This window comes from Petromyzon marinus, chromosome 41, assembly GCF_048934315.1.
Source record: "Petromyzon marinus isolate PM22_M1 ecotype Great Lakes invasive population chromosome 41, UKy_Petmar_22M1.pri1.0, whole genome shotgun sequence".
NCBI lineage: Eukaryota > Metazoa > Chordata > Hyperoartia > Petromyzontiformes > Petromyzontidae > Petromyzon > Petromyzon marinus.
Genome location: NC_133707.1, coordinates 5,338,218 through 5,357,325, shown reverse-complemented (window position 1 = coordinate 5,357,325; position 19,108 = coordinate 5,338,218). Strand labels below are relative to the sequence as shown.

The following is a 19,108-nucleotide window of genomic DNA, read 5'->3' as shown; positions in this document are numbered from 1 at the left end:
AGGAGTGCAAATTACAGGCACGGTAAACGAATCACTTTCAGAATATATTTACGGATAAAAGTAAACCATTTTTTTTATTTTACTAGTTAAGGCCCACTAAGCTTTTATCTTCTTTTCGGGAGCGACCTGGCCACAAATGAAAGCTCAACTAAGTGGCTTATCATGTAGAAATCCACAGCAGCAGAATAATCTCAATAATCTCAGACGCATTCTTTCTGAATGCGGAGGGGAAAAACCCAGAGGTCCCGGAGGAAAAACATCGTCGCAAACACGATGGCGGACGCCCGCTGATCGCGCCGTTGAAGCCGCCCGTTACGTTCCGGCCGCCGCACGAGGCCGCTGCCGGCAATGACCTTGGACGCCGGCCAGTAATCCGGAATCGATACGGGCCGGGGGGGACGCTAAATCAGGATGGCATTGGTGTCTGCTCAATGTAGTTCATGTCGGTGCGGAGCCGTGATGGGGCGGGAGGGGGGGCAGTGGGGGGGCGGTGACGGTGGGGGGGGGGGATTGCTGGAGGAGTACGGGGGGCTTGGCTGCAAACCCGGCTGTAAATACTGACATCACAGACAGTGGGTGTTTACCCAGGGAATCCCAATTGGATAGCCGGGGCAATTGCGAGCAGCCAGAGCGATTTCCCCCCCAACCCCCCCCCCCCCCCCCCAACTTCTCCCTCCCCGGGCTTTCCAGCGGAAATAAAATGGAGGTGATACGTTATATAAATGTGCCAACATGCGTGCACACACACACACAGACAAAGATCCTCCACGTAGTGTACACAGGCTGTTGGGACGAGCTATCTTAGCGAGCGACCTTTGCAAGACAGCGCTGGGCTTGAAGGATGGTGTGGCATGCGCCGCGCCCGGCCGCCTTTTATCTCCCCCAGTTCTGATGGTTGCGCACCACACCAGGTGCTTCCTTAAGGCAATGTTGACCTCGGCGAGGCCCAGTACGGGTTCAAGTAATCGTCACTGGTGGTAGCTGTGAGCGGGAACCGATGTCCGTGGACGATGTTGGCTGTGGGGCGGTGTGGTGGCAAGGAAATGTCGCCTCCTTCGCCCGGTACACGGCACGTCGATCAACCACGTGGTGGTCGCGTGGATTGTTCTCTGGGTTCCTACGGTACTGCCCTCCGCATTTAGAAAAAACGCGCGCTTAGATTATTTGGCTGCTACTCCGTGTCAAAACCCACACGTAATGATGAAACCACTTAGGTGAGCTGCCATGTGTGGCCAGGTTGCCTCTAAAAAGAGACAATAGCTTAGTGTGCTTTACCTGGCAAAATGAAATAGATTACTTTAAGTTTTTAGTGCTGGGGTCGAACTCATATAATCTGGCTTGGAGCGCAGTGCGTGAATTTGACGTGGTGCGTGGGAGTGGTGGGAGAGGGGGCATGGGGGCTGAGGGGGTGTGGGGGATATAGGGGAACGTCAAAGCGAGAACGAACAAAGAATACGTAAGAGAACCCACTTGCTGTTACCACCATCTCCTGGGCTATCCTTTGCCATATCAGAGAACGCTGTGCGAGCCACCAACCCTTGCCTCTACCGAAAGCTCCGGTTCACATCGCAGATCTGTGCACGCTCATGCCGCGATGGGGGTGGGACCTCGCGGCCCGACCTACTGACCCCGGGGCCCGAGTCGCATTTCAAGAGATGGTCGGTCACCGTTCCGGAGTCCGGATAACATCCCGCAACCTGCAGTGGGATCGAGCTGGCGGGAGCTCCCGTGGTGGCCTCTCATGCAACCCTGCAGGTGGCTCTATGTGTGTCCTTGTCCTCTAACGAACGCTTACTAAGCACCATTTTTTTTTTAAAAACATTGACCAGGTAAGGTGAGCCACGTAGCTTTATTTCAGAAGCAACCTGGCCTCAAAATGACAGTCCAACGAAGTGGCTTATCGCGTGGAAATTCATAGCAGCCACATACTCTGAACGCGTGATGATTCTAAATGTGGTGGTAAAAACTGGAGGACCCGGAGAAAAATTCACACGACCACGTGGAGAGAGACATGCAAACTCCAAATATACAGGAATCAGGGTTGCGATTGAACCCACAACCTACTGCATATCAGGCGAGCTAGTTAACATCTCGAGCCCACAGAAGAACCTGCCAGTGTGAACTTGCCCCATCGACATCACCAATAATAATATAATAACAAAACCCGGACCTCTCCCCAAACCAGTGGACATTTGAAAAAGAAAAAAAACAGAATGCGGTCACCCAATCTCAAACTTCCAATTAGCGCAAGCTGGCTACGCTACGGTGCTGAAGACGTTCAACACACACGTACGTACTGTATGTTGAAATTCTTTGACGCCATACGTAGCCAGCAGCGCTAATCGGAGGTGCGGCTAGGAGAGGATGACAGTCTCAACGCATACAACAATAAAAAAAAAATATTCCAACGTCGGACCGCGCAACAACGCCCCTGCTCGTTTGAGATATTCATCACGTGGCCGCTTCTGCGGCCCGTCCGCTGGCCCCCTCTCCAACCTCGGCACTAAGAGAGGAACGTCGCTGACCGGCTGCCTCCACCCCCTCGCGCACCTCCCCCTCCATTTCCCCCCCCCTCCCCCCGCACGCCACACGAATGAAGGCGACGATCGCTTGGTTTTGATTTAAAGTTTTCGTGACCGCAGGGATTCATAGGCTTGGTTCTTTCAGTAAAGTCACGTAGAAGGGAAACAATAAAATAATAAAAATATAAAACAATAAAATTATGACGACGTTTCGACTGCAACACAAGCAATCGTCATCAGGTGTGAAAACCACAGCAAGAAAATTTGAAAAAAGTGGCGTTTTTTTTCTTCTTCAAATTTTCTTGCTGTGGTTTTCACACCTTATGACGATTGCTTGTGTTGCAGTCGAAACGTCGTGATAATTTTATTGTTTTATATTTTTATTATTTTATTGTTTCCCTTCTACGTGACTTTAACGAAAGAACCAAGAATATGGATCGCTTGGTTGTTCAACCGAGGTTCGTAGACGGCGCTGGTGGCGGCAAGAGCCTCAGCGGGAACACACGGAGGGGGATAATTGCCGAGGCTTCGCGTGAGGCGGAGAGGGGGGAGGTGGAGGAGGAGGAGGAGGCGCCCCCCCCCTCCCCCCCTCCACACGCTTGGGAACGCGTGTGTCAAGGTTTGGCTGATTAAGTAAGTGATTGCAAAGTCACTCCTGAACAATTTAATATTTCACAACGATTAATTGTGCCCTCGGCGATAAATTAAACTCCACTGTTTACATAATTCAGGCAGATCAGTGATAAAACGAAAGAAGAGAGAGAGAGAGAGAGAAAAAAAAATCCATTACCCTTTTTTTTCACCCCCGTGGGTTGCACCGCGAGGGTCTGTAAAAGGCGATGTCCTATCGCGGCACATCACGGTGGCAGCACATCACCCTTTATTGTTCCAGGGCGCGCGCGACTTGACACTTTTTTTTTTGGTTACAGTGATGATATAATTTAAACGTCGCTGCACAATTCCGGAGGCTTTTATTTCAATTATTTATTCGATTGTCTTGTGGTTGGTAGATATGTTACAGAAATATATATATATGTATACACACGTGTGGGTGTACGATATTGCTGGGTAGAGCGCAATTCATATTTGATTGCAGTTAGCGCGCACGTGTTAGCGTTAGCAGGCACGCACGGCGAATTTACTCTCCTACACACCAACAAAGACAAAGCTCCCCCGTATAGCCTTTGAACATAATGTTTGGGCAAGTGCTGTTAGCAAGCACCTATGAGAATTATTGTTTTATATATATTTTATTATTTTATTGTTTCCCTTCAACGTGACTTTACCGAAAGAGCTAAGAATATGAACCGAGGGTTATACCACGGGTGGCCGAAACCCCGGATTCGAACCCGGGTTTTCAAAAGCGCAGGGGCTCCGTGCTCTCGGCCCTCCGCCACCACCAAGCCAGCTTCCAAAGCCGCCTCCGTTTTGAGCGTCGGTCGGTCGGTCGGTCGTGCAAGAGCGGAAACGAGAGGAAGGCTGCCGTGACGGCGGCGAACGTCTGGAGGCTTCGAACAGCCACCGTCCGTGTGCCCGTAAAACCGGACCTGGCACCGACACCGAATAATTTACAATTGCACGTGGCCCGTACGTCTCGTAAACTGCCTCTTCATCCGCAGGATATCAATCCCCGACGCCCCCCCCCCGGCCCGCCGCACCTCGGGGCTCTGTGCGAGCGAGCGCCGCGTGCGTCGAGTGTCACCGCCATCCGTCGTGCCGCATTTTTACGCGCGTCGTTTGTGACTCGTGCGCTTGCCTGGTCCGCGAGAGATTTACACGCGCGGCCGCTTCCAGGTGATGCCCGCGCGCCGCGCTCACCGGTGGCTGCTGCCGATTGCACATTTGCTCAGTGGAGTCGTGCGTGTCTGTGTGTGCGCGTGTGTGTGTGTGGGAGGGGAGCGCTGACACAGTGGTTTGAGAGCTGCGCTACGAACCCGGTGACACAGACTACAAATGGACACAAGTCAAAGATCCCCCTTATAGCCTGAACAGACTTTTGGGGGCAAGTGCCGTTAGCTGCTTTGCGAACCAGGCGACCCGAGTCGTATTACCGCTTTACGGCCAATATTCAGTGACGAATATCTGAACCGGGTCCTGGACCTCCCGTATGTCGACTCGTCCTTAAAACGAGTGCCTGGTATGGTGTGTAAACATCGCCACTGGGGAGACAAAGGCGGCCAGGCGTGCTGCTGGCCACCCACCCCCTCGTGTGCCATTCCGGCCTTCACCTGTGCTCGCGAACAGCACTTGCCCCAGCAGTTTGTTGAGACTATACGGGAGATCTTCGCCTTTGTTGTGCAGGTGAGCAGCCTGTACATCTACGACAGCGTGGTGCTGCTCACCACCGCCTTCCACCAGAAGCTGGAGGACCGCAAGTGGCACAGCATGGCGAGCCTGAGCTGCCTCAAGCGCTGGACCAAGCCCTGGAACGGCGGCCACTCCATGCTGGACGTCATCCGCCAGGTAGGGCGCTCGCGGTGGCGTGATGACTTCGGTGGCACACTGACTTCGGTGGCACGCCGACCGCGGTGGCACACTGACTTCGGTGGCACGCCGACCGCGGTGGCACGCTGACTTCGGTAGCGCGCTGACTTCGGTGGCACACTGTCTTCAGTAGCGCGCTGACTTCGGTGGCACGCTGACTTCGGTAGCGCGCTGACTTCGGTGGCACACTGACTTCGGTATCGCGCTGACTTCGGTGGCACGCTGACTTCGGTAGCGCGCTGACTTCGGTGGCACACTGACTTCGGTAGCGCGCTGACTTCGGTGGCACGCTGACTTCGGTAGCGCGCTGACTTCGGTGGCACGCGGACTTCGGTAGCGCGCTGACTTCGGTGGCACGCTGACTTCGGTGGCACGCTGACTTCGGTGGCACGCTGACTTCGGTAGCGCGCTGACTTCGGTGGCACGCTGACTTCGGTAGCGCGCTGACTTCGGTGGCACACTGACTTCGGTAGCGCGCTGACTTCGGTGGCACACTGACTTGGGTGGCACGCTGACTTCGGTGGCACACTGACTTCGGTGGCACGCTGACTTCGGTGGCACACTGACTTCGGTGGCACACTGACTTCGGTGGCACGTCAACCGCGGTGGCGCACCAACCGCGATGGGGCTGCGGATGCGTGCAAGATAATGGCCAGACAATGACAAAGATCCCCCATATAGCTCTTCGCGAGCACCCATGAAGTCTGGCACGGCATACGAAGGGATGGGTGACCAGCACCACGCCCGGCCACCTTCGTGATGGCACACACGTTAATACAGGTATCAGGTATCAGTATACAAGGTGATGGCACACACACACATAATCCCCCTACCTCTGTCCACCCAGCTCTATAAAAGGATTCACCACAGTTAGTCGATCGGCAGGTCAAATGTGGCCGGGTGAATTGTGGCTACTCCCACCTCTTCCAAGACATTTGGTCAGCTGTGGAAGAGTAGGCCAAAATGTCCCCTTTAGGAGGCTCTCTCGAGGTCTGGCTATGTGAACGGGAGGCACCTTCTGCCAGCAGTGGCGTGACAAAGCAATTGCAGGGCTACCCCTTTTTTCTCCAAAGGACATCGTGCATCTGTGTAAAGACCCTTTGTTAGTTGCTGTGGCTGCTTGTGGCTTTTGCTGCTGCTGTTGTTTGTGTGTGTGTACGTAGGTCCTGTGCCTGTCTACATCTGCGTGCATCTTCGTGCATCTGCACGTGTCTTCATTAATCAGCGTGTGTAGTTACCGTACGTGTGTGTGTGTGTGTGTAGCGGTTAGCGCGCTGCGCTACGAACCTGGCGAGCCGGGTTCGATTCCCGCTCACGGCCAACACCAGTGACGATTATCTGAACCGGTCCCGGGCCTCCCCTAGGTCGACTCACCCTCAAATGAGTATCTGGTGCGATGTGTAAACATCGTCACTAGGGAGACAAAGGCGGCCGGGCGTAGTGTTGGCCACCCACCCCCTCGTGTGCCGTGCCGGCCTTCATAGGTGCTCGCTAACAGCACTTGCCCCTACAGTCTGTTAAGGCTAAATGGGGGATCTTTGTCTTTGTGTCCCTGCGTATGTGCTCGCTAACAGCACTTATCTCCGACAGTCTGTTAAGGCTACACGGGGGATCTATGTCTTTGTGTCCGCGGGGGTTTGGCAGGGGCGCGTGTGGGGGCTGACGGGAGAGCTCCAGTTTAATGAGCTCGGCGTGAACCCCAACCTGCAGTTCGAGGTCCTGGGCACGAGCTACGCCGACGGCGGCCAGGAGAAAACCGTGCGGAAGGTGGGAGAACGTGAGCATCCACCAACAAAGACAAAGGTCCCCCGTATAGCCTTGACATACCGTTCGGGGCAAGTGCTGTTAGCGAGCGGCCTATTCAGGCGGGCGACACGGCGCGCGAGGGGGTGGGTGGCCAACACCACGCCCGGCCACCTTTGTCTACCGAATGACGTTGGTTACACACGGCACCAGGTCCTCATTTGAGGCTGAGTCGACCCAGGGGAGGCCCAGGACCGGCTCGGGTGATCGTCACCGGCGTTGGCCGTGAGCGGCAATCGAACTCGCGTCGCCGGGGTAGTAGCGCAGCGCGCTACCCACTCCACAACCGCTCACCACAAAATTCACGCAAACGCAAACACACACGCGCACTCACACACACACACACGTGCCCATGATCTCAATCCCGAGCCCCCCGCTGCTGTCCGCGCCTAGTGGTGCTGAATTTGCTCGACATCCAGATGGGACCCACTGAGTGAATGAGCCTAAGGCTCAGTGGGTTTCTCTACATGGGAATGTGGACGGACAGACACAGCGGTTCTGACCGCATGGGGTAGCTGTGCACAGAGAAAGACGAAGAAAAAGTTCAGCGCTGGTTTCGCCTCTCGCTTAAACTGTCGGCGCGGGTTTTGGCGTCGGCGAGCCCCCGTTAAGTTCGCCGTGGCGGCGCGCGAGAGGTTGGTGTGGCCACCACCATAACCTCTCCACTCACCAGTGCTGATGTTGAAACACAACATCATGCCCGGCCGCCTTCGTCTCCCCAGTAATGATGTTGAAACGCCACACCATAACCCAACCACGTGTGTCTTGACCAAGTACCGTTGTTTGCACAATTCCACACTCTCTGGGTGGCTCTCATGATTCGAACAACACTGACCACTGATGTGAGTTATCCATGGCCGGCAGTTGAACCGTGTTAAGAATCAACGCTTTCTCTTTCTCTCTCTCTCTTGAGCCATGCCATCCTCTCCTATAGCCATTGGGGTGGACAGAGCGCTAGGAGGGATGATGGGCAATAGGCGAGACTGGTGACGGAAAGGCAGCCAGAAGGAAAGGGGGGCCACCTGAGATTGATGACCAGCGAGGAAGAGCTGGCGGGGGGGGGGCGGGTAGCGAGGATTGGCGGGGGGGGGGGGGGGGGCCTTCATCCAGCAATGTCCGGATAAGTAAAAAGAGGTGTTCAGTCGTTTGGGGATAGACGATGATGATAATGATGAGATTTATCATGGTGTTTCTGGTGTAGGTATGCGCGCGTGCACGCGGTCACGCTCGCATATGTGCACACGTGCGATTGTGCGCACGCTTGTCCGTACGCGCGTACGTTGAAGTTGTCTCGCACCGCGCTTTGCCCAACCGTGCAAGGCGCGTAACCCGCTCCATTCCTCCGCCGCCCCTAGCTCGGCGTCTGGGATCCCGTGAATGGACTCAACGGCTCGCTGAGTGACAGCATGCCAGGACGCAACATCCGCGGGGTCACGCTGAAGGTGGCTGTCGTGCTGGTGAGGCTCGGAACCACCCTGGAGTGGTGGGGTTAGAGGGGGGGCTGGAGGGGGGGGGCGGGACAAATGAGTGCTCGGACAGTCGGGTGGGTGACCGTGTGGTTGTTGTCGCTGTCCAGGAGGTCTGGCGGAATGTCAGGGCGCTCGTTCACTGGGTCAAAGGCATTCGTATATATCGAAAGCAGGATTCACAATAGTCTAAAATATTCGTGCGTTCGGCGGTTTTTCAAGTGGTGTTACTTTTTTCATCAACATCAGTCCTTCGACTCCATGTCTAGGCGTTCACGACCGTTATTATAATTTGTAATACGTTTTTTTTTTGTTAGGTTGTCGTGTAGGTATGATGTCAATGTTTCACGATAACCCTCCACCATCTGACAGGGACAATCAAATCAAATTGTCACGTGGGCAACAATTGACAAGTTAAATGGCATGAGTGGAACAATTGTCACCTCAATGGCAATGTGATTATCACGATTCGGGGTGTATGTTTTTCCATGCATTGTATATAGTGAATGCAGTCAGACGGCATCAAAAGTAAAAAAACCAGTATGCAGAGCTCCTCTTCAATCACGTGACTGCCTCGGGGGACTTGGGAGACTCTCCCCCCAACCCCAGGGGGGGGGGAGCCCCCCACAGGAGGAGCAGCCAGAGGCCACCAGCAGTGGCCCCCCACCTCCTGCCCTCACCTCCTCCCACCCTCCCACCCCTCACCTCGAGTGTTCCTCGCAGCGATTGAGCGTCGCGATCCGCATTCAACGATTGATTAATGATTACCACGACGTTGTTGACGCGGTTGAAGAGTCACGCTCCTACCGGCGACCCGGTAAAAACCACGGAGACATCGGGGGGGCCAACGTTGGCAACGCGTGGGCGCTCCCCCCCCTCCCCTGACCCTGACATCCCACGTTTAACTGACGCGAAACTCCGCTTCGGGAGAAGAAGAAGAAGAAGAATGAAACGCTGCTGGAGCTGACGAAGGGCCGTCTTCGTCGGGCGGCGAGTGGGCCAGACGCGCCGCGGGGAGCCGGACGTTTGAACGTCGCGGCGTGCGCGGGCGACGCGGGACGGACTCCGGGCGGCGGTGCCATCGGTAGGATCGAGGTTTCCCCCCCCCCCCGAGCCCCGTGCGAAGTGCTCGGGTGAGAGTCGATGGCGATGCCGTCCCGTCGATTGTGGCCGCCGCGGCCGCGTTTGCGGACGAGTCCCATTGGAGGAACACAGTGGCCTTCCGTAGAGTGCAAGGGTTTCGTTTCGTTTCAGCTCGGGCTGATGACGGTGACGACGGCAGTGCTGATGAGAAACAACATCGTCATGGTGGTGGTGGTGGTGGTTTATCTGGAGGCTCAGAACCAGTCCTGAGCCTCCCCTAGGTCGACTCAGTGTCAAATGAGTACCTAGTGCGGTGTGTCAACATCGACATTAGGGAGACGAAGACGGCCGGGCGAGGTGCTGGCCAAACACCACCTCGTGTGTTGTGTTGGCCTTCACAGGTGCTCGCTAACAACACTTTCCCTAACAGTCTATTAAGGCTATTCAGGGAGGTCTTTGTCTTTGGTGTATTGGATGTCGCCAACCTGCTTTTTATACCCTAATAAATATTATAATGAATCAATCCCTCTGGAAAACAATACAATATGTGCACGTAAAATTACGTTTATTTACTGTGTAAACCATTAGCATTCACACTGGATAAATAATAATAATAAAAAGCGGGATATTTTATTGCAATGTGCATGAGATGGACTAGACATACATTGTGTGATCGACACGGCCTCTCTTGCGTACAACCCAACCATCTGAGGATGTTATAAAACCGACTTATTAATATATAAATGTTCATATTGTGTTGAGATATTACCGCTGGCTTGTGGAGACATTCATACAGCAGTGAATTGAGCATGGCTGATAGTTATACAAAAACATTATTAACACCTTAGATTACGGAGTGGTTAAATGTCCATTTGTAACAGCAAACTATTTAATAGCAATCGTAACTCTAACCCAACGAGCGAATATGCAGACGAACACGAATCCAATGGAGAGAGTCAATTAATCGACCGAGACGCCAGCCACGGCAAAAGGCCGAGGCGGTGACCTGGCCGTCCGCGCGTGCGCTCCAGGTAGCATGCTAACCACTGCGCCACAGCTCCCCTACAGATAAAACACCGCCACCAGTAGCCAGCACCGTCATGATGTGGTTACTCGTCAGCACTGCCATTGTCGTGCGATGCAAAGGGGCTCAGTCGGCCACAAGGGGGGAGGGCGGATAGGGCCCAGAATTGTCAGATATAAACAAGTAAACGAAAAAAAAATATTCAAAATGTTTTTATTCATTTAAATATTGTGGGGTTAGATCACGTAAATATAAATGTGTCGTGAAACCCGCCACCACCCGGCACAGCCAAATAGTATGGTTCGTCACGTAGCTAGTTGGCGAGCAAACCCACAACAACGGACAATAATTGGTCGCGAAAGCCTACGCATTGAACTCATTAAAAAAAAATTCTGCGGTCTACCATGGGTCAAGCCCGATTAAAGCGGCATAAAGTAGCACGATCCCACACCCTTTGGGGAAATCCGAGACCGATGGGTCCCAGCATGAAAGCAAGATGCACGATAACTTAATTGTGACTATTGTAACCTTTAAATCTCTTTATGAATACAGTCACCTTCCTCTAAAGCAGTGGTCCTTAACGTTTACTGCAGCCTTGCACCCCTTTGGTCCTCAATCATAAAAAAATAGAATGTCAGTAGATACATAGGTTTGATGAAACAAAGTAGTTGCAACTTAGGTGCCTGCGCTTCATTTGTATTCCGATGATTTACTTTCTTGCAAAGAAATCTGGCCGTGTCTCGCACCCCCAGGGGGTGACGTGCACCACAAGTCAAGAACCACTTCTCTAAACCCAATACACGGTGTAACTAAAATAATATGAATTTTGATTTAAAGCTTTCGTGACTGCAGTAATTCATGATAAAAGATATATTATTATTTTATTGTTTCCCTTCAACGTGACTTTACCGAAAGGAGCTAAGAATATAAAATAATATATACAAGGTGTTTTAAAAAATATAGTTAACACTTATATGAGACTTTCGTTTTTAATGGAAAAAAAATAACGGATAATACACTGTAACGTGATAACAAATGCAATGTTAATAGCTTCAAAAAGTCAAGAGTCTCCACGTATTCTCCATCGTTGTCAACGCGTGCCTGGAACCTTCTCCAGGTGGTCTCCACAGCCCGGAGGCAGCACACTTCTTGTGCTATTGTTGCAAATTCTCAGACGTGTTAATATATATATTTTTTAAGCACCCTGCATATAGTTATAAAAAAACATCCGTAGCTATTTCAGTGAAAGTGAGTCGGGAAGGAAGGAGGGGAGCCCCACAGTTGTATCTTGCATATCCTCCCCCCCCACCCCCCCCATGACATAGGTCATTGCGCTCCTGGTTCCAAGCGAAAGTGGGAGAAGGACCAGGCAACGCTCTCCCAGGCAGACCTGACCTTTCGCTCAATAACTTAGGCCTCGGGGCAGTTTCAGTCCGCATGCCTTGCTTGCAACTCGGCGTCAATTTGCCCAAGTGGCTGAACCTTCGGTGAACTCCGAGGCTCAGGGAGCGGCCACTTTGTGAGAGTTACAATCTGTAGCTCGACAGCCTTTCCTTTTTCTCCGAATAGCAACAATAATCCATAATACAGGTTTGTTTGGGTTAGATTGCGTAAACATACGTGTCGTGAAACCCGCCACCACCCGAAACGGCCAATTAGTAAGGTTTGTGGCGTTAATAGTTATATATTTACGCGATCTATGATATTGGTCGCCAAAGCGTACGTGTTAAATAATAATAATCATGATAATAACAAAGAAAATACATCCAAATGTTATTCCGGTTATGACACTGACGTCATTGTCATTTCACCACCTCGTCCGGAGGTGGTGAAATGACATGAGCCTTTGTGTTCGAGAACGGTCCGCTGAAGGTGATGTCGCAGAACTGCTTCCGAGACCCCCTGCTGATAATAATGATTGTGAGTTCGTACGTTTGGTGTTCGTAGGGCTATCACGACGGAATCCGCCGCTGTGTTTCACCGACACGGCCTGCGGTAGCGTCACATTAGGGGGATGGGCGATGCTGCTGTGTGTAAATCCAACTGAATAATTGGCAGGTCCATTTAACAAAAAAATGGCAAATTTTGATTACTTTTTGCGAGCAAATTAATGAGCGAATGATCGATGGAAACGATCGAACGATCGAGTAGAAGGAGCAAGCACGACTGCCCGCGGCCCGCAGGACCCGCCGTTCGTGATGAAGGCGGACAACGTCCTGGGTCAGCCCAAGCGCTTTGTGGGCTTCGCCGTCGACGTGCTGGAGGAGCTGTCGCGCCACCTGGGATTCACCTACGACCTCTACCAGGCGCCCGACAACAGCTACGGCCGCCCGGGGCCCGGCGGCTCCTGGAGCGGCCTGCTCGGGGAGATCCTACACAAGGCACGCACGCACATGCACGCACGCACATGCACGCACGCACACGCGCACGCACACGCGCACGTACGCGCACGCTCGCACACGTGCAGACAAAGATCCCACCGTATAGCCTTCAACAGGTTATTGGGGGAAATGCTGTTAGCGAGCACCTATAAAGTCACGTGTGCATGCTCGCGGCAAGGGTGAGGGGGGGGGGGTTTGGGGGTGGGTGACTATGAAATGGGAGGGGGGGGAGTGGGCGGTAATATTCCTGCTTAGCGACCCCTGATGGTGGCAGAACCACCCCTGGCCTTGTGGAAACTGGTGGAGGAGAATGTTGGTCTCGGGGGGGAGGGGGAATGGGGGGGGCGTGAGTTGGGGGGGGGGGGCGGGGTTGTTGAATGAAAAATTGGCCAAGCAAATGAAGTGACCGTAATTTGAGTCGGAAATTTGGAAGCAAATGGGGAAAGATTTGAATTAATTAGCCGAAACACTGATAGATTGATTTTAATTAAGCTCAAAATGAAAGCACAAATATAATTCATGCATCGGGAGGGTGGGGGTGCTGGGGGCGGGGCTGGGTGGAGGCGGGGTAGGTGGAGAAGAGGGGGGGGGGGGACGAGGTGGGGGGGGCACTGAAATTGAAGGAGGAAAACGAATTGGATAATTTTCAGACCAAAATGCTCATTTTCGGCTAGTGAGTCCACGTGTATGTGAGCATGGAGGGAGTGGCGGTGCAGCGGTTAACGCGAGCTGCGCTACGAACCCAGCAACCCTAGTTAGATTCCCACCGATGACGATGATGTGAACCAGTCCTGCGTCTCCCCTTGGTCGACTCAAATGAGTACCTGGTGTGGTGTGTAAACATCGCCACCGGGGAGACAAATGTGGCCGGCCACCCACCCGGTCGTGTGTCGTGTCTTAGGCGCTGCTCGCTAGCAGCCCTTGCCCCAACAGTCTGTTGAGGCTTTAACGGGGCGGATCTTTGTCACTTCTATGTGCGTGTGCTCGTGCACGCGCGTGCACTCAGCCATTACTCCGCGAGGAAGGAGGCACATCTCTCTGAACGCGTTCAAAGAATTCTCAAGGCATTAGCGACCGCGCACGAGCAATTTGCCTCTCTCACTGAGCAGCTTGAAGGAATGTTCAAGCAGCTCGTGACTGTGACGTCTGGCACTGATGTCGCCATCTCATCACGCAACTCCAAAGACGCGTCTCGTTCGCGTCCAGATTGCCAGTAGGTGGTTCGGTTTAGACGTCTGCCAAGACATCCGAGGGTCCTCCGCGCGGTGGTGCCTCGACGTTTATGTTACGAGGAACCGCGTTAGCATTTGTTTCTAAAGATTACACGATTCAGTGTCAATGTTTTACAACCTGACATTTTTTTTATCAGCTGTATATCTTATTCAGCGCGAAGGTTATCTTTTTTCCCACAGGAGCTCATAATCCAATCGCGGTTTTTGCGAGCTTTTACGAGCTCCCAAACCTTTGGCACGCGCCGCCGAAGACGCTCACGGGCGGGGCGTCGCCAGCATATTCAACCGCGCGGTTCACACTGGTGACTTCACGTAACTGTTGAGTTATATGCACACGCGGGGGGGGGGGGAGGGGGGCGGCTTAATTTCTCACCCATAATTATCTGGCGAGCACAGCCAGAGCGAGAGGAACGCCGGATGTGGCATGCCGATTCCTGCAAATATATATTTTCCGTCGGTCGCTGGTAGAGCAAAGTTAACGGTACCAGCAGTAGCCGCAGCCAGAGCGAGGGGTATACCGGATGTGTTGTGCCGGGCGAGGACATTTCTTCTGCGTCGCCGACCCGGACAGACCCGGTGGAAATGAAGCCCTTAATATACGGATCCCTTTTTATGGAGCTGCCCTGCAATTAATATAACGGACGATACCTTCACGTGCACCCTGTACGTCCTGATAAGACCAACCAAATGGGCTCGATCAGTCGTTTATCGCCGCCGATAAGGACGGCCGCGGTGCCTCGGAGGTAGTTAATTTTCGTCGGGATGGGGATGGAGGAATCGGCCTGCGGGAGCGATTCCTGGACGCTAAAATGAAAATGAGGCCTTCTCACTCCGGCACCCGCCACGCCCGGCAGATAAAGCATCTTCACAAATAAATGGGTAACTAAGCAGGAGAGCGTAAATTTATAAATATATATAAAAAAATATAACCTTCGTCATTTTGTTACGGAATTTTCATTAAGTCCACGGCCCATTGGGAATGAATAAATGTTTTGTTGTTTAATTCATCCGCGTTTTTAAATTATGTTGAGAAGCTGTTTTGCAGCGAGCATTACTAATGGGGCTGATAATGATCCGGTAATGAAAGACTGCCTCTGTTCCGCACCACTAACGAGACGCTAATTTGTTAACCCCTTCCGAAATCTGACGGTGGATAGAATTGTGGGATTGTGTGCAGGGGGAGGAGGTGGAGGGGAGGGGAGGTGGGTGGAGGGAGGGTGGGTGGAGGGGTGGGTGGAGTGGTGGGTGGAGGGGTGGGTGGAGGGGTGGCGGGCTGCACACAGCTGGGAGCCACGGGCGCGCGCGGTTTTGTCGCTCGAAAACGTGCAACCGCTAAGAGCCCTAACCCTACGCGTTTTTAACTTGTGGCCGTGACATCACGTCACGGGGCTGGGAGGGAGGGAGTCTCGGGGTCGCTACATGTTGCTGCCTTTCATGAGCGGTGGGCCCCATCCACCTGCTACCAAATGCACACTTTGATTCTATTAGGGCAATTAGCGCTCCAATTTGGGTCAAGGTCGAGACTCAAATGGAGCTTTGAGTTGGGGGCACACTGCCGTTGTGTGGGCTAGTTTAATGAGACGGGAGTAAAGTTTAAAATCCCCGATGTAATTGCTCCTTTTTAGTTAAGTTTTTTTTTCCGCGGCGTTTTTCATCGAGTTGCAATTTTTTGTTTGTTCGTTTACTGAAAAAGGTTCGTTCTCCTCTCTTGGAAAAAAAAAACCGAGTGGGAAAATTACATCTCTCACCTCCTGAAAACGAGTCTCGAGATGCGGAGTAAACCCTGGAATCATCGTTTACCGTTCGCGCGACCAGCGCTTTTGCGAGAATGCGTCTCCAGTTCGCACAATCGCGGCTCGGTCCGGTCGCGCCTTTGAAGCGTGGCCCCTTTGTGCGGTCGCTGACTTCGCGCGGTTCCCGCCCCTGCCCCCCCGATCCGCAGCAAGCGGACGCCGGCCTGGGCGCGATGGTCATCACGCCGGAGCGCGAGTCGGCCGTCGACTTCACGGTGCGCTTCCTGGACCGCGGCGTGGCCGTGATGCTGCTCCGGCCCGACCCCTCGTGGCACCTGCTGTCGTGCCTCTCGCCGCTGGAGCCCGCCGTCTGGACCTGCCTCTCGGTCACCGTGTGCCTCGTGGGCGTCCTCGTGCACCGCCTCAACGAGCTGCACGGCAAGGACGAGGGCGGCGGCAGCGCCAGCGGAGGCACGGCCGACGACGATGACTACGAGGTAGGGCGGGGACTAGCGGCTGAGTGGGCACAGCTATTGGCTAGTAGGCAGGGGGCTAGTGGCTGAGTGGGCATGGCTATTGGATAGTAGGCATGGGGATAGCGGCTGAGTGGGCACGGCTATTGGATAGTAGGCAGGGGGGTAGTGGCTAAGTGGGCACGGCTATTGGATAGTAGGCATGGGGATAGCGGCTAAGTGGGCACGGCTATTGGATAGTAGGCAGGGGGGTAGTGGCTAAGTGGGCACGGCTATTGGATAGTAGGCATGGGGATAGCGGCTAAGTGGGCACGGCTATTGGATAGTAGGCAGGGGGGTGGTGGCTAAGTGGGCACGGCTATTGGATAGTAGGCAGGGGGGTAGTGGCTAAGTGGGCATGGCTATTGGATAGTAGGCAGGGGGCTAGCGGCTGAGTGGGCATGGCTATTGGCTAGTAGGCAGGGGGCTAGCGGCCGAGTGGGCATGGCTATTGGATAGTAGGCATGGGGCTAGCGGCTGAGTGGGCATGGCTATTGGATAGTAGGCAGGGGGCTAGCTGCTAAGTGGGCACGGCTATTGGATAGTAGGCAGGGGGCTAGCGGCTGAGTGGGCATGGCTATTGGATAGTAGGCAGGGGGTAGCGGCTGAGTGGGCATGGCTGTCGAAACTCCAGTCAGGGTTGACGGATCTCACCGTGAGTCCCTGGGGTTGAGCCTACCCCGAAATGTCAATACAGTCGGGGCAGCTGCTGCACGCGAGCTTGGCAACGGCGTATGAAGGGTCAAAAAACAACAATGCAACGCAATTGGGAGGCACCTGCGCGAAACAACGGAACTCGCCTCCAATGTTGAGTTTTTTTTCCCACCGGCGGGTTGGCGAAATTGGAATCTCAACACCGGCGTCCGTATCTCCCTGTCGTTCCAAAATCGGCGGCGCCGCCCCCCGTCCGCCCGGGGAGGACATGGACGACGACGCGGACGAGGACGAGGAGGAGGACGACGCCGGAGAGGAGGAGGATGACGAGGACGGCGGCGGCGGCGTCAACGCGGAGGCGCGGGCGAGCGAGAGCGGCAGCGGCAGCGGCCGAGACGGATCCGGATCCGCCGTGCGGCGGCGGCGGCGTGCCAGCTCGGCCTCCTGCCGGCGCAGGGCCCGAGGCCCGCGTGGCAGCGGCGGTGCTGGTCGTAGTGGCGCCGGTGGCGGCGGTGGTGGACTAAACAAGCCCCTCAGCATCCCGACCACAATCTGGGCCCTCTACTCTGCGCTGATGCAGCAAGGTTGGTTGTGGATGGGTTTTGGTGTCTGTGCATGAAAAATTAGAATAGGGTTTACCCTTTTTGGCAATAAAACAGGAGGTGTTAGGATGTTCAAATACCAAATGGAAACCTTTTGCAGGGAATCAAGTGTGTATTAACCACTCACGGTACTTGTGGTGAACATGCAAATATGCATTGTCTTTTAAAAGTGATTGTCCTCCACCAGAGACACTGGTGAGACTAGGCCTTTTTCATGGCCTAGTCTCACAAGTATCAGAACAGAGAATGCCAAAAGGTGAACGCCACAAACACAATGCACGTATCAGAGCATCTATAGCTCGGGGGTGAGCAGCCTTATCACGGGAGCTTTGTCCGTCCGTCTGCAATGTGGAGGGGGGAGGCACGCTGGATGGTTGCCTTCGTGTCCGACAGGAGGCAAACTTCACAATTAGGCTGTGTTGCCGATGGTCACTTTTCCCTCTTGACAAATGGACAAATGAACGATAGGGTTCCCCCAAAACCCGTCAAAGACACAATCCACCGAGGGCTAGGATACCTTCCGATGAATCTCAACGGGTAACGGGATCCAGCGGAAAACTACGCGACCACCAATTTACCCGCGTTCACCCCGGTGATATACTATGGACACAGAGCACTTGTGCCATCGCGTTCGTAATGTGTGAATTGTCCTTTGTTGGGGATTTTAATTTTTTGTCATAGGCCGTCTCGTGGAGGTGTTTCTTCTGATTTGTCTGGAGGTCCACAGCGCGACGTTTTTTTTTGCGATCCGCCATCCGCGCGATCACGGTCCGCTGTACCGCAATTGGCCACCGCTGTGTTGGCGTAACCCGAATGGGAAAGCGTTGCTTTTTCGTTGTTATTACATGCTTGCATTTAACTGACTCTGTCTGTTATTGTTGTTGTCATTGTTGTATCCTCAAATCTTGTCACTCAATTTTAACCCACTTCCCAATGTGGTATCGACTGCAAACTTGGTATACTTAGGTCATACTGATGACAATACTATATTCTATCATAATTTTTTTTTAAAACATGTATTTTTAAACATTCTTTCTTATATGTTATGTTTCGGCTTGGCTCTAATTGTCCACGGTCAACTGACGTTGGCTGTAATTGCCCACGGCCCCTTACGTTGTGGCAAGCTTCGGGGCCACTTCCTGGAGTCGTGGAGTTCTTCCATTACTAGTACGGTACATTTAATTAAATCGTGTTTTTTTAAAAGATTTTTTTTAAATATTACTTTTCTTGTTTTTTTTTCGCCTTCCCGTTTATAAAGCATCGACTGGACTCGAAAATGCCAGCGTTAAATCCCCAGCACTTCCAGAACCCCGTTAGGATACGCGTCAGTCATTGGCGCGGTAGGTCGGTCAATCACAGAAGTTACCCACGCGTGTGTGCTCGGTTAACACAGATCAGATTAACGACGTTCCCTCTCCTCGACTGGGGGAGGGGCAGGGGGGGGGCTGCTGGAAGCAAGAGCACAGTTGACAGAGGGCGAGAGGACGGAGTGCCGTCCGACTTTAACGCTCGCGTTATCGCTCGTGATAATGTCCCAGCGTGCACAGATTTCAACCCCCCTCCCCCCCCGACCATCTTTTTTTATGATCTCCTTTATATACCTGAAAGTTAT

General features: G+C 53.4%; 1 protein-coding gene across 3 annotated transcripts in view; it reads left to right on the top strand.

The window, feature by feature from the left end:
• The window catches only part of LOC116951004 (glutamate receptor ionotropic, delta-2-like), a 211,749-nt gene that overhangs the window by 172,475 nt on the left and 20,166 nt on the right, over nucleotides 1–19,108 (top strand). For 2 of the 3 annotated variants that reach the window (XM_076073274.1, XM_076073272.1), the window contains 6 exons: nucleotides 4,824–4,985; nucleotides 6,651–6,773; nucleotides 8,165–8,266; nucleotides 12,566–12,763; nucleotides 15,938–16,225; nucleotides 17,160–17,478. In XM_076073274.1, coding sequence (XP_075929389.1) covers nucleotides 4,824–4,985; nucleotides 6,651–6,773; nucleotides 8,165–8,266; nucleotides 12,566–12,763; nucleotides 15,938–16,225; nucleotides 17,160–17,478 — 1,192 coding nt within the window. The remainder of the gene's footprint in view (nucleotides 1–4,823; nucleotides 4,986–6,650; nucleotides 6,774–8,164; nucleotides 8,267–12,565; nucleotides 12,764–15,937; nucleotides 16,226–17,159; nucleotides 17,479–19,108) is intronic. The other variant, XM_076073273.1, reaches the window with a different exon arrangement.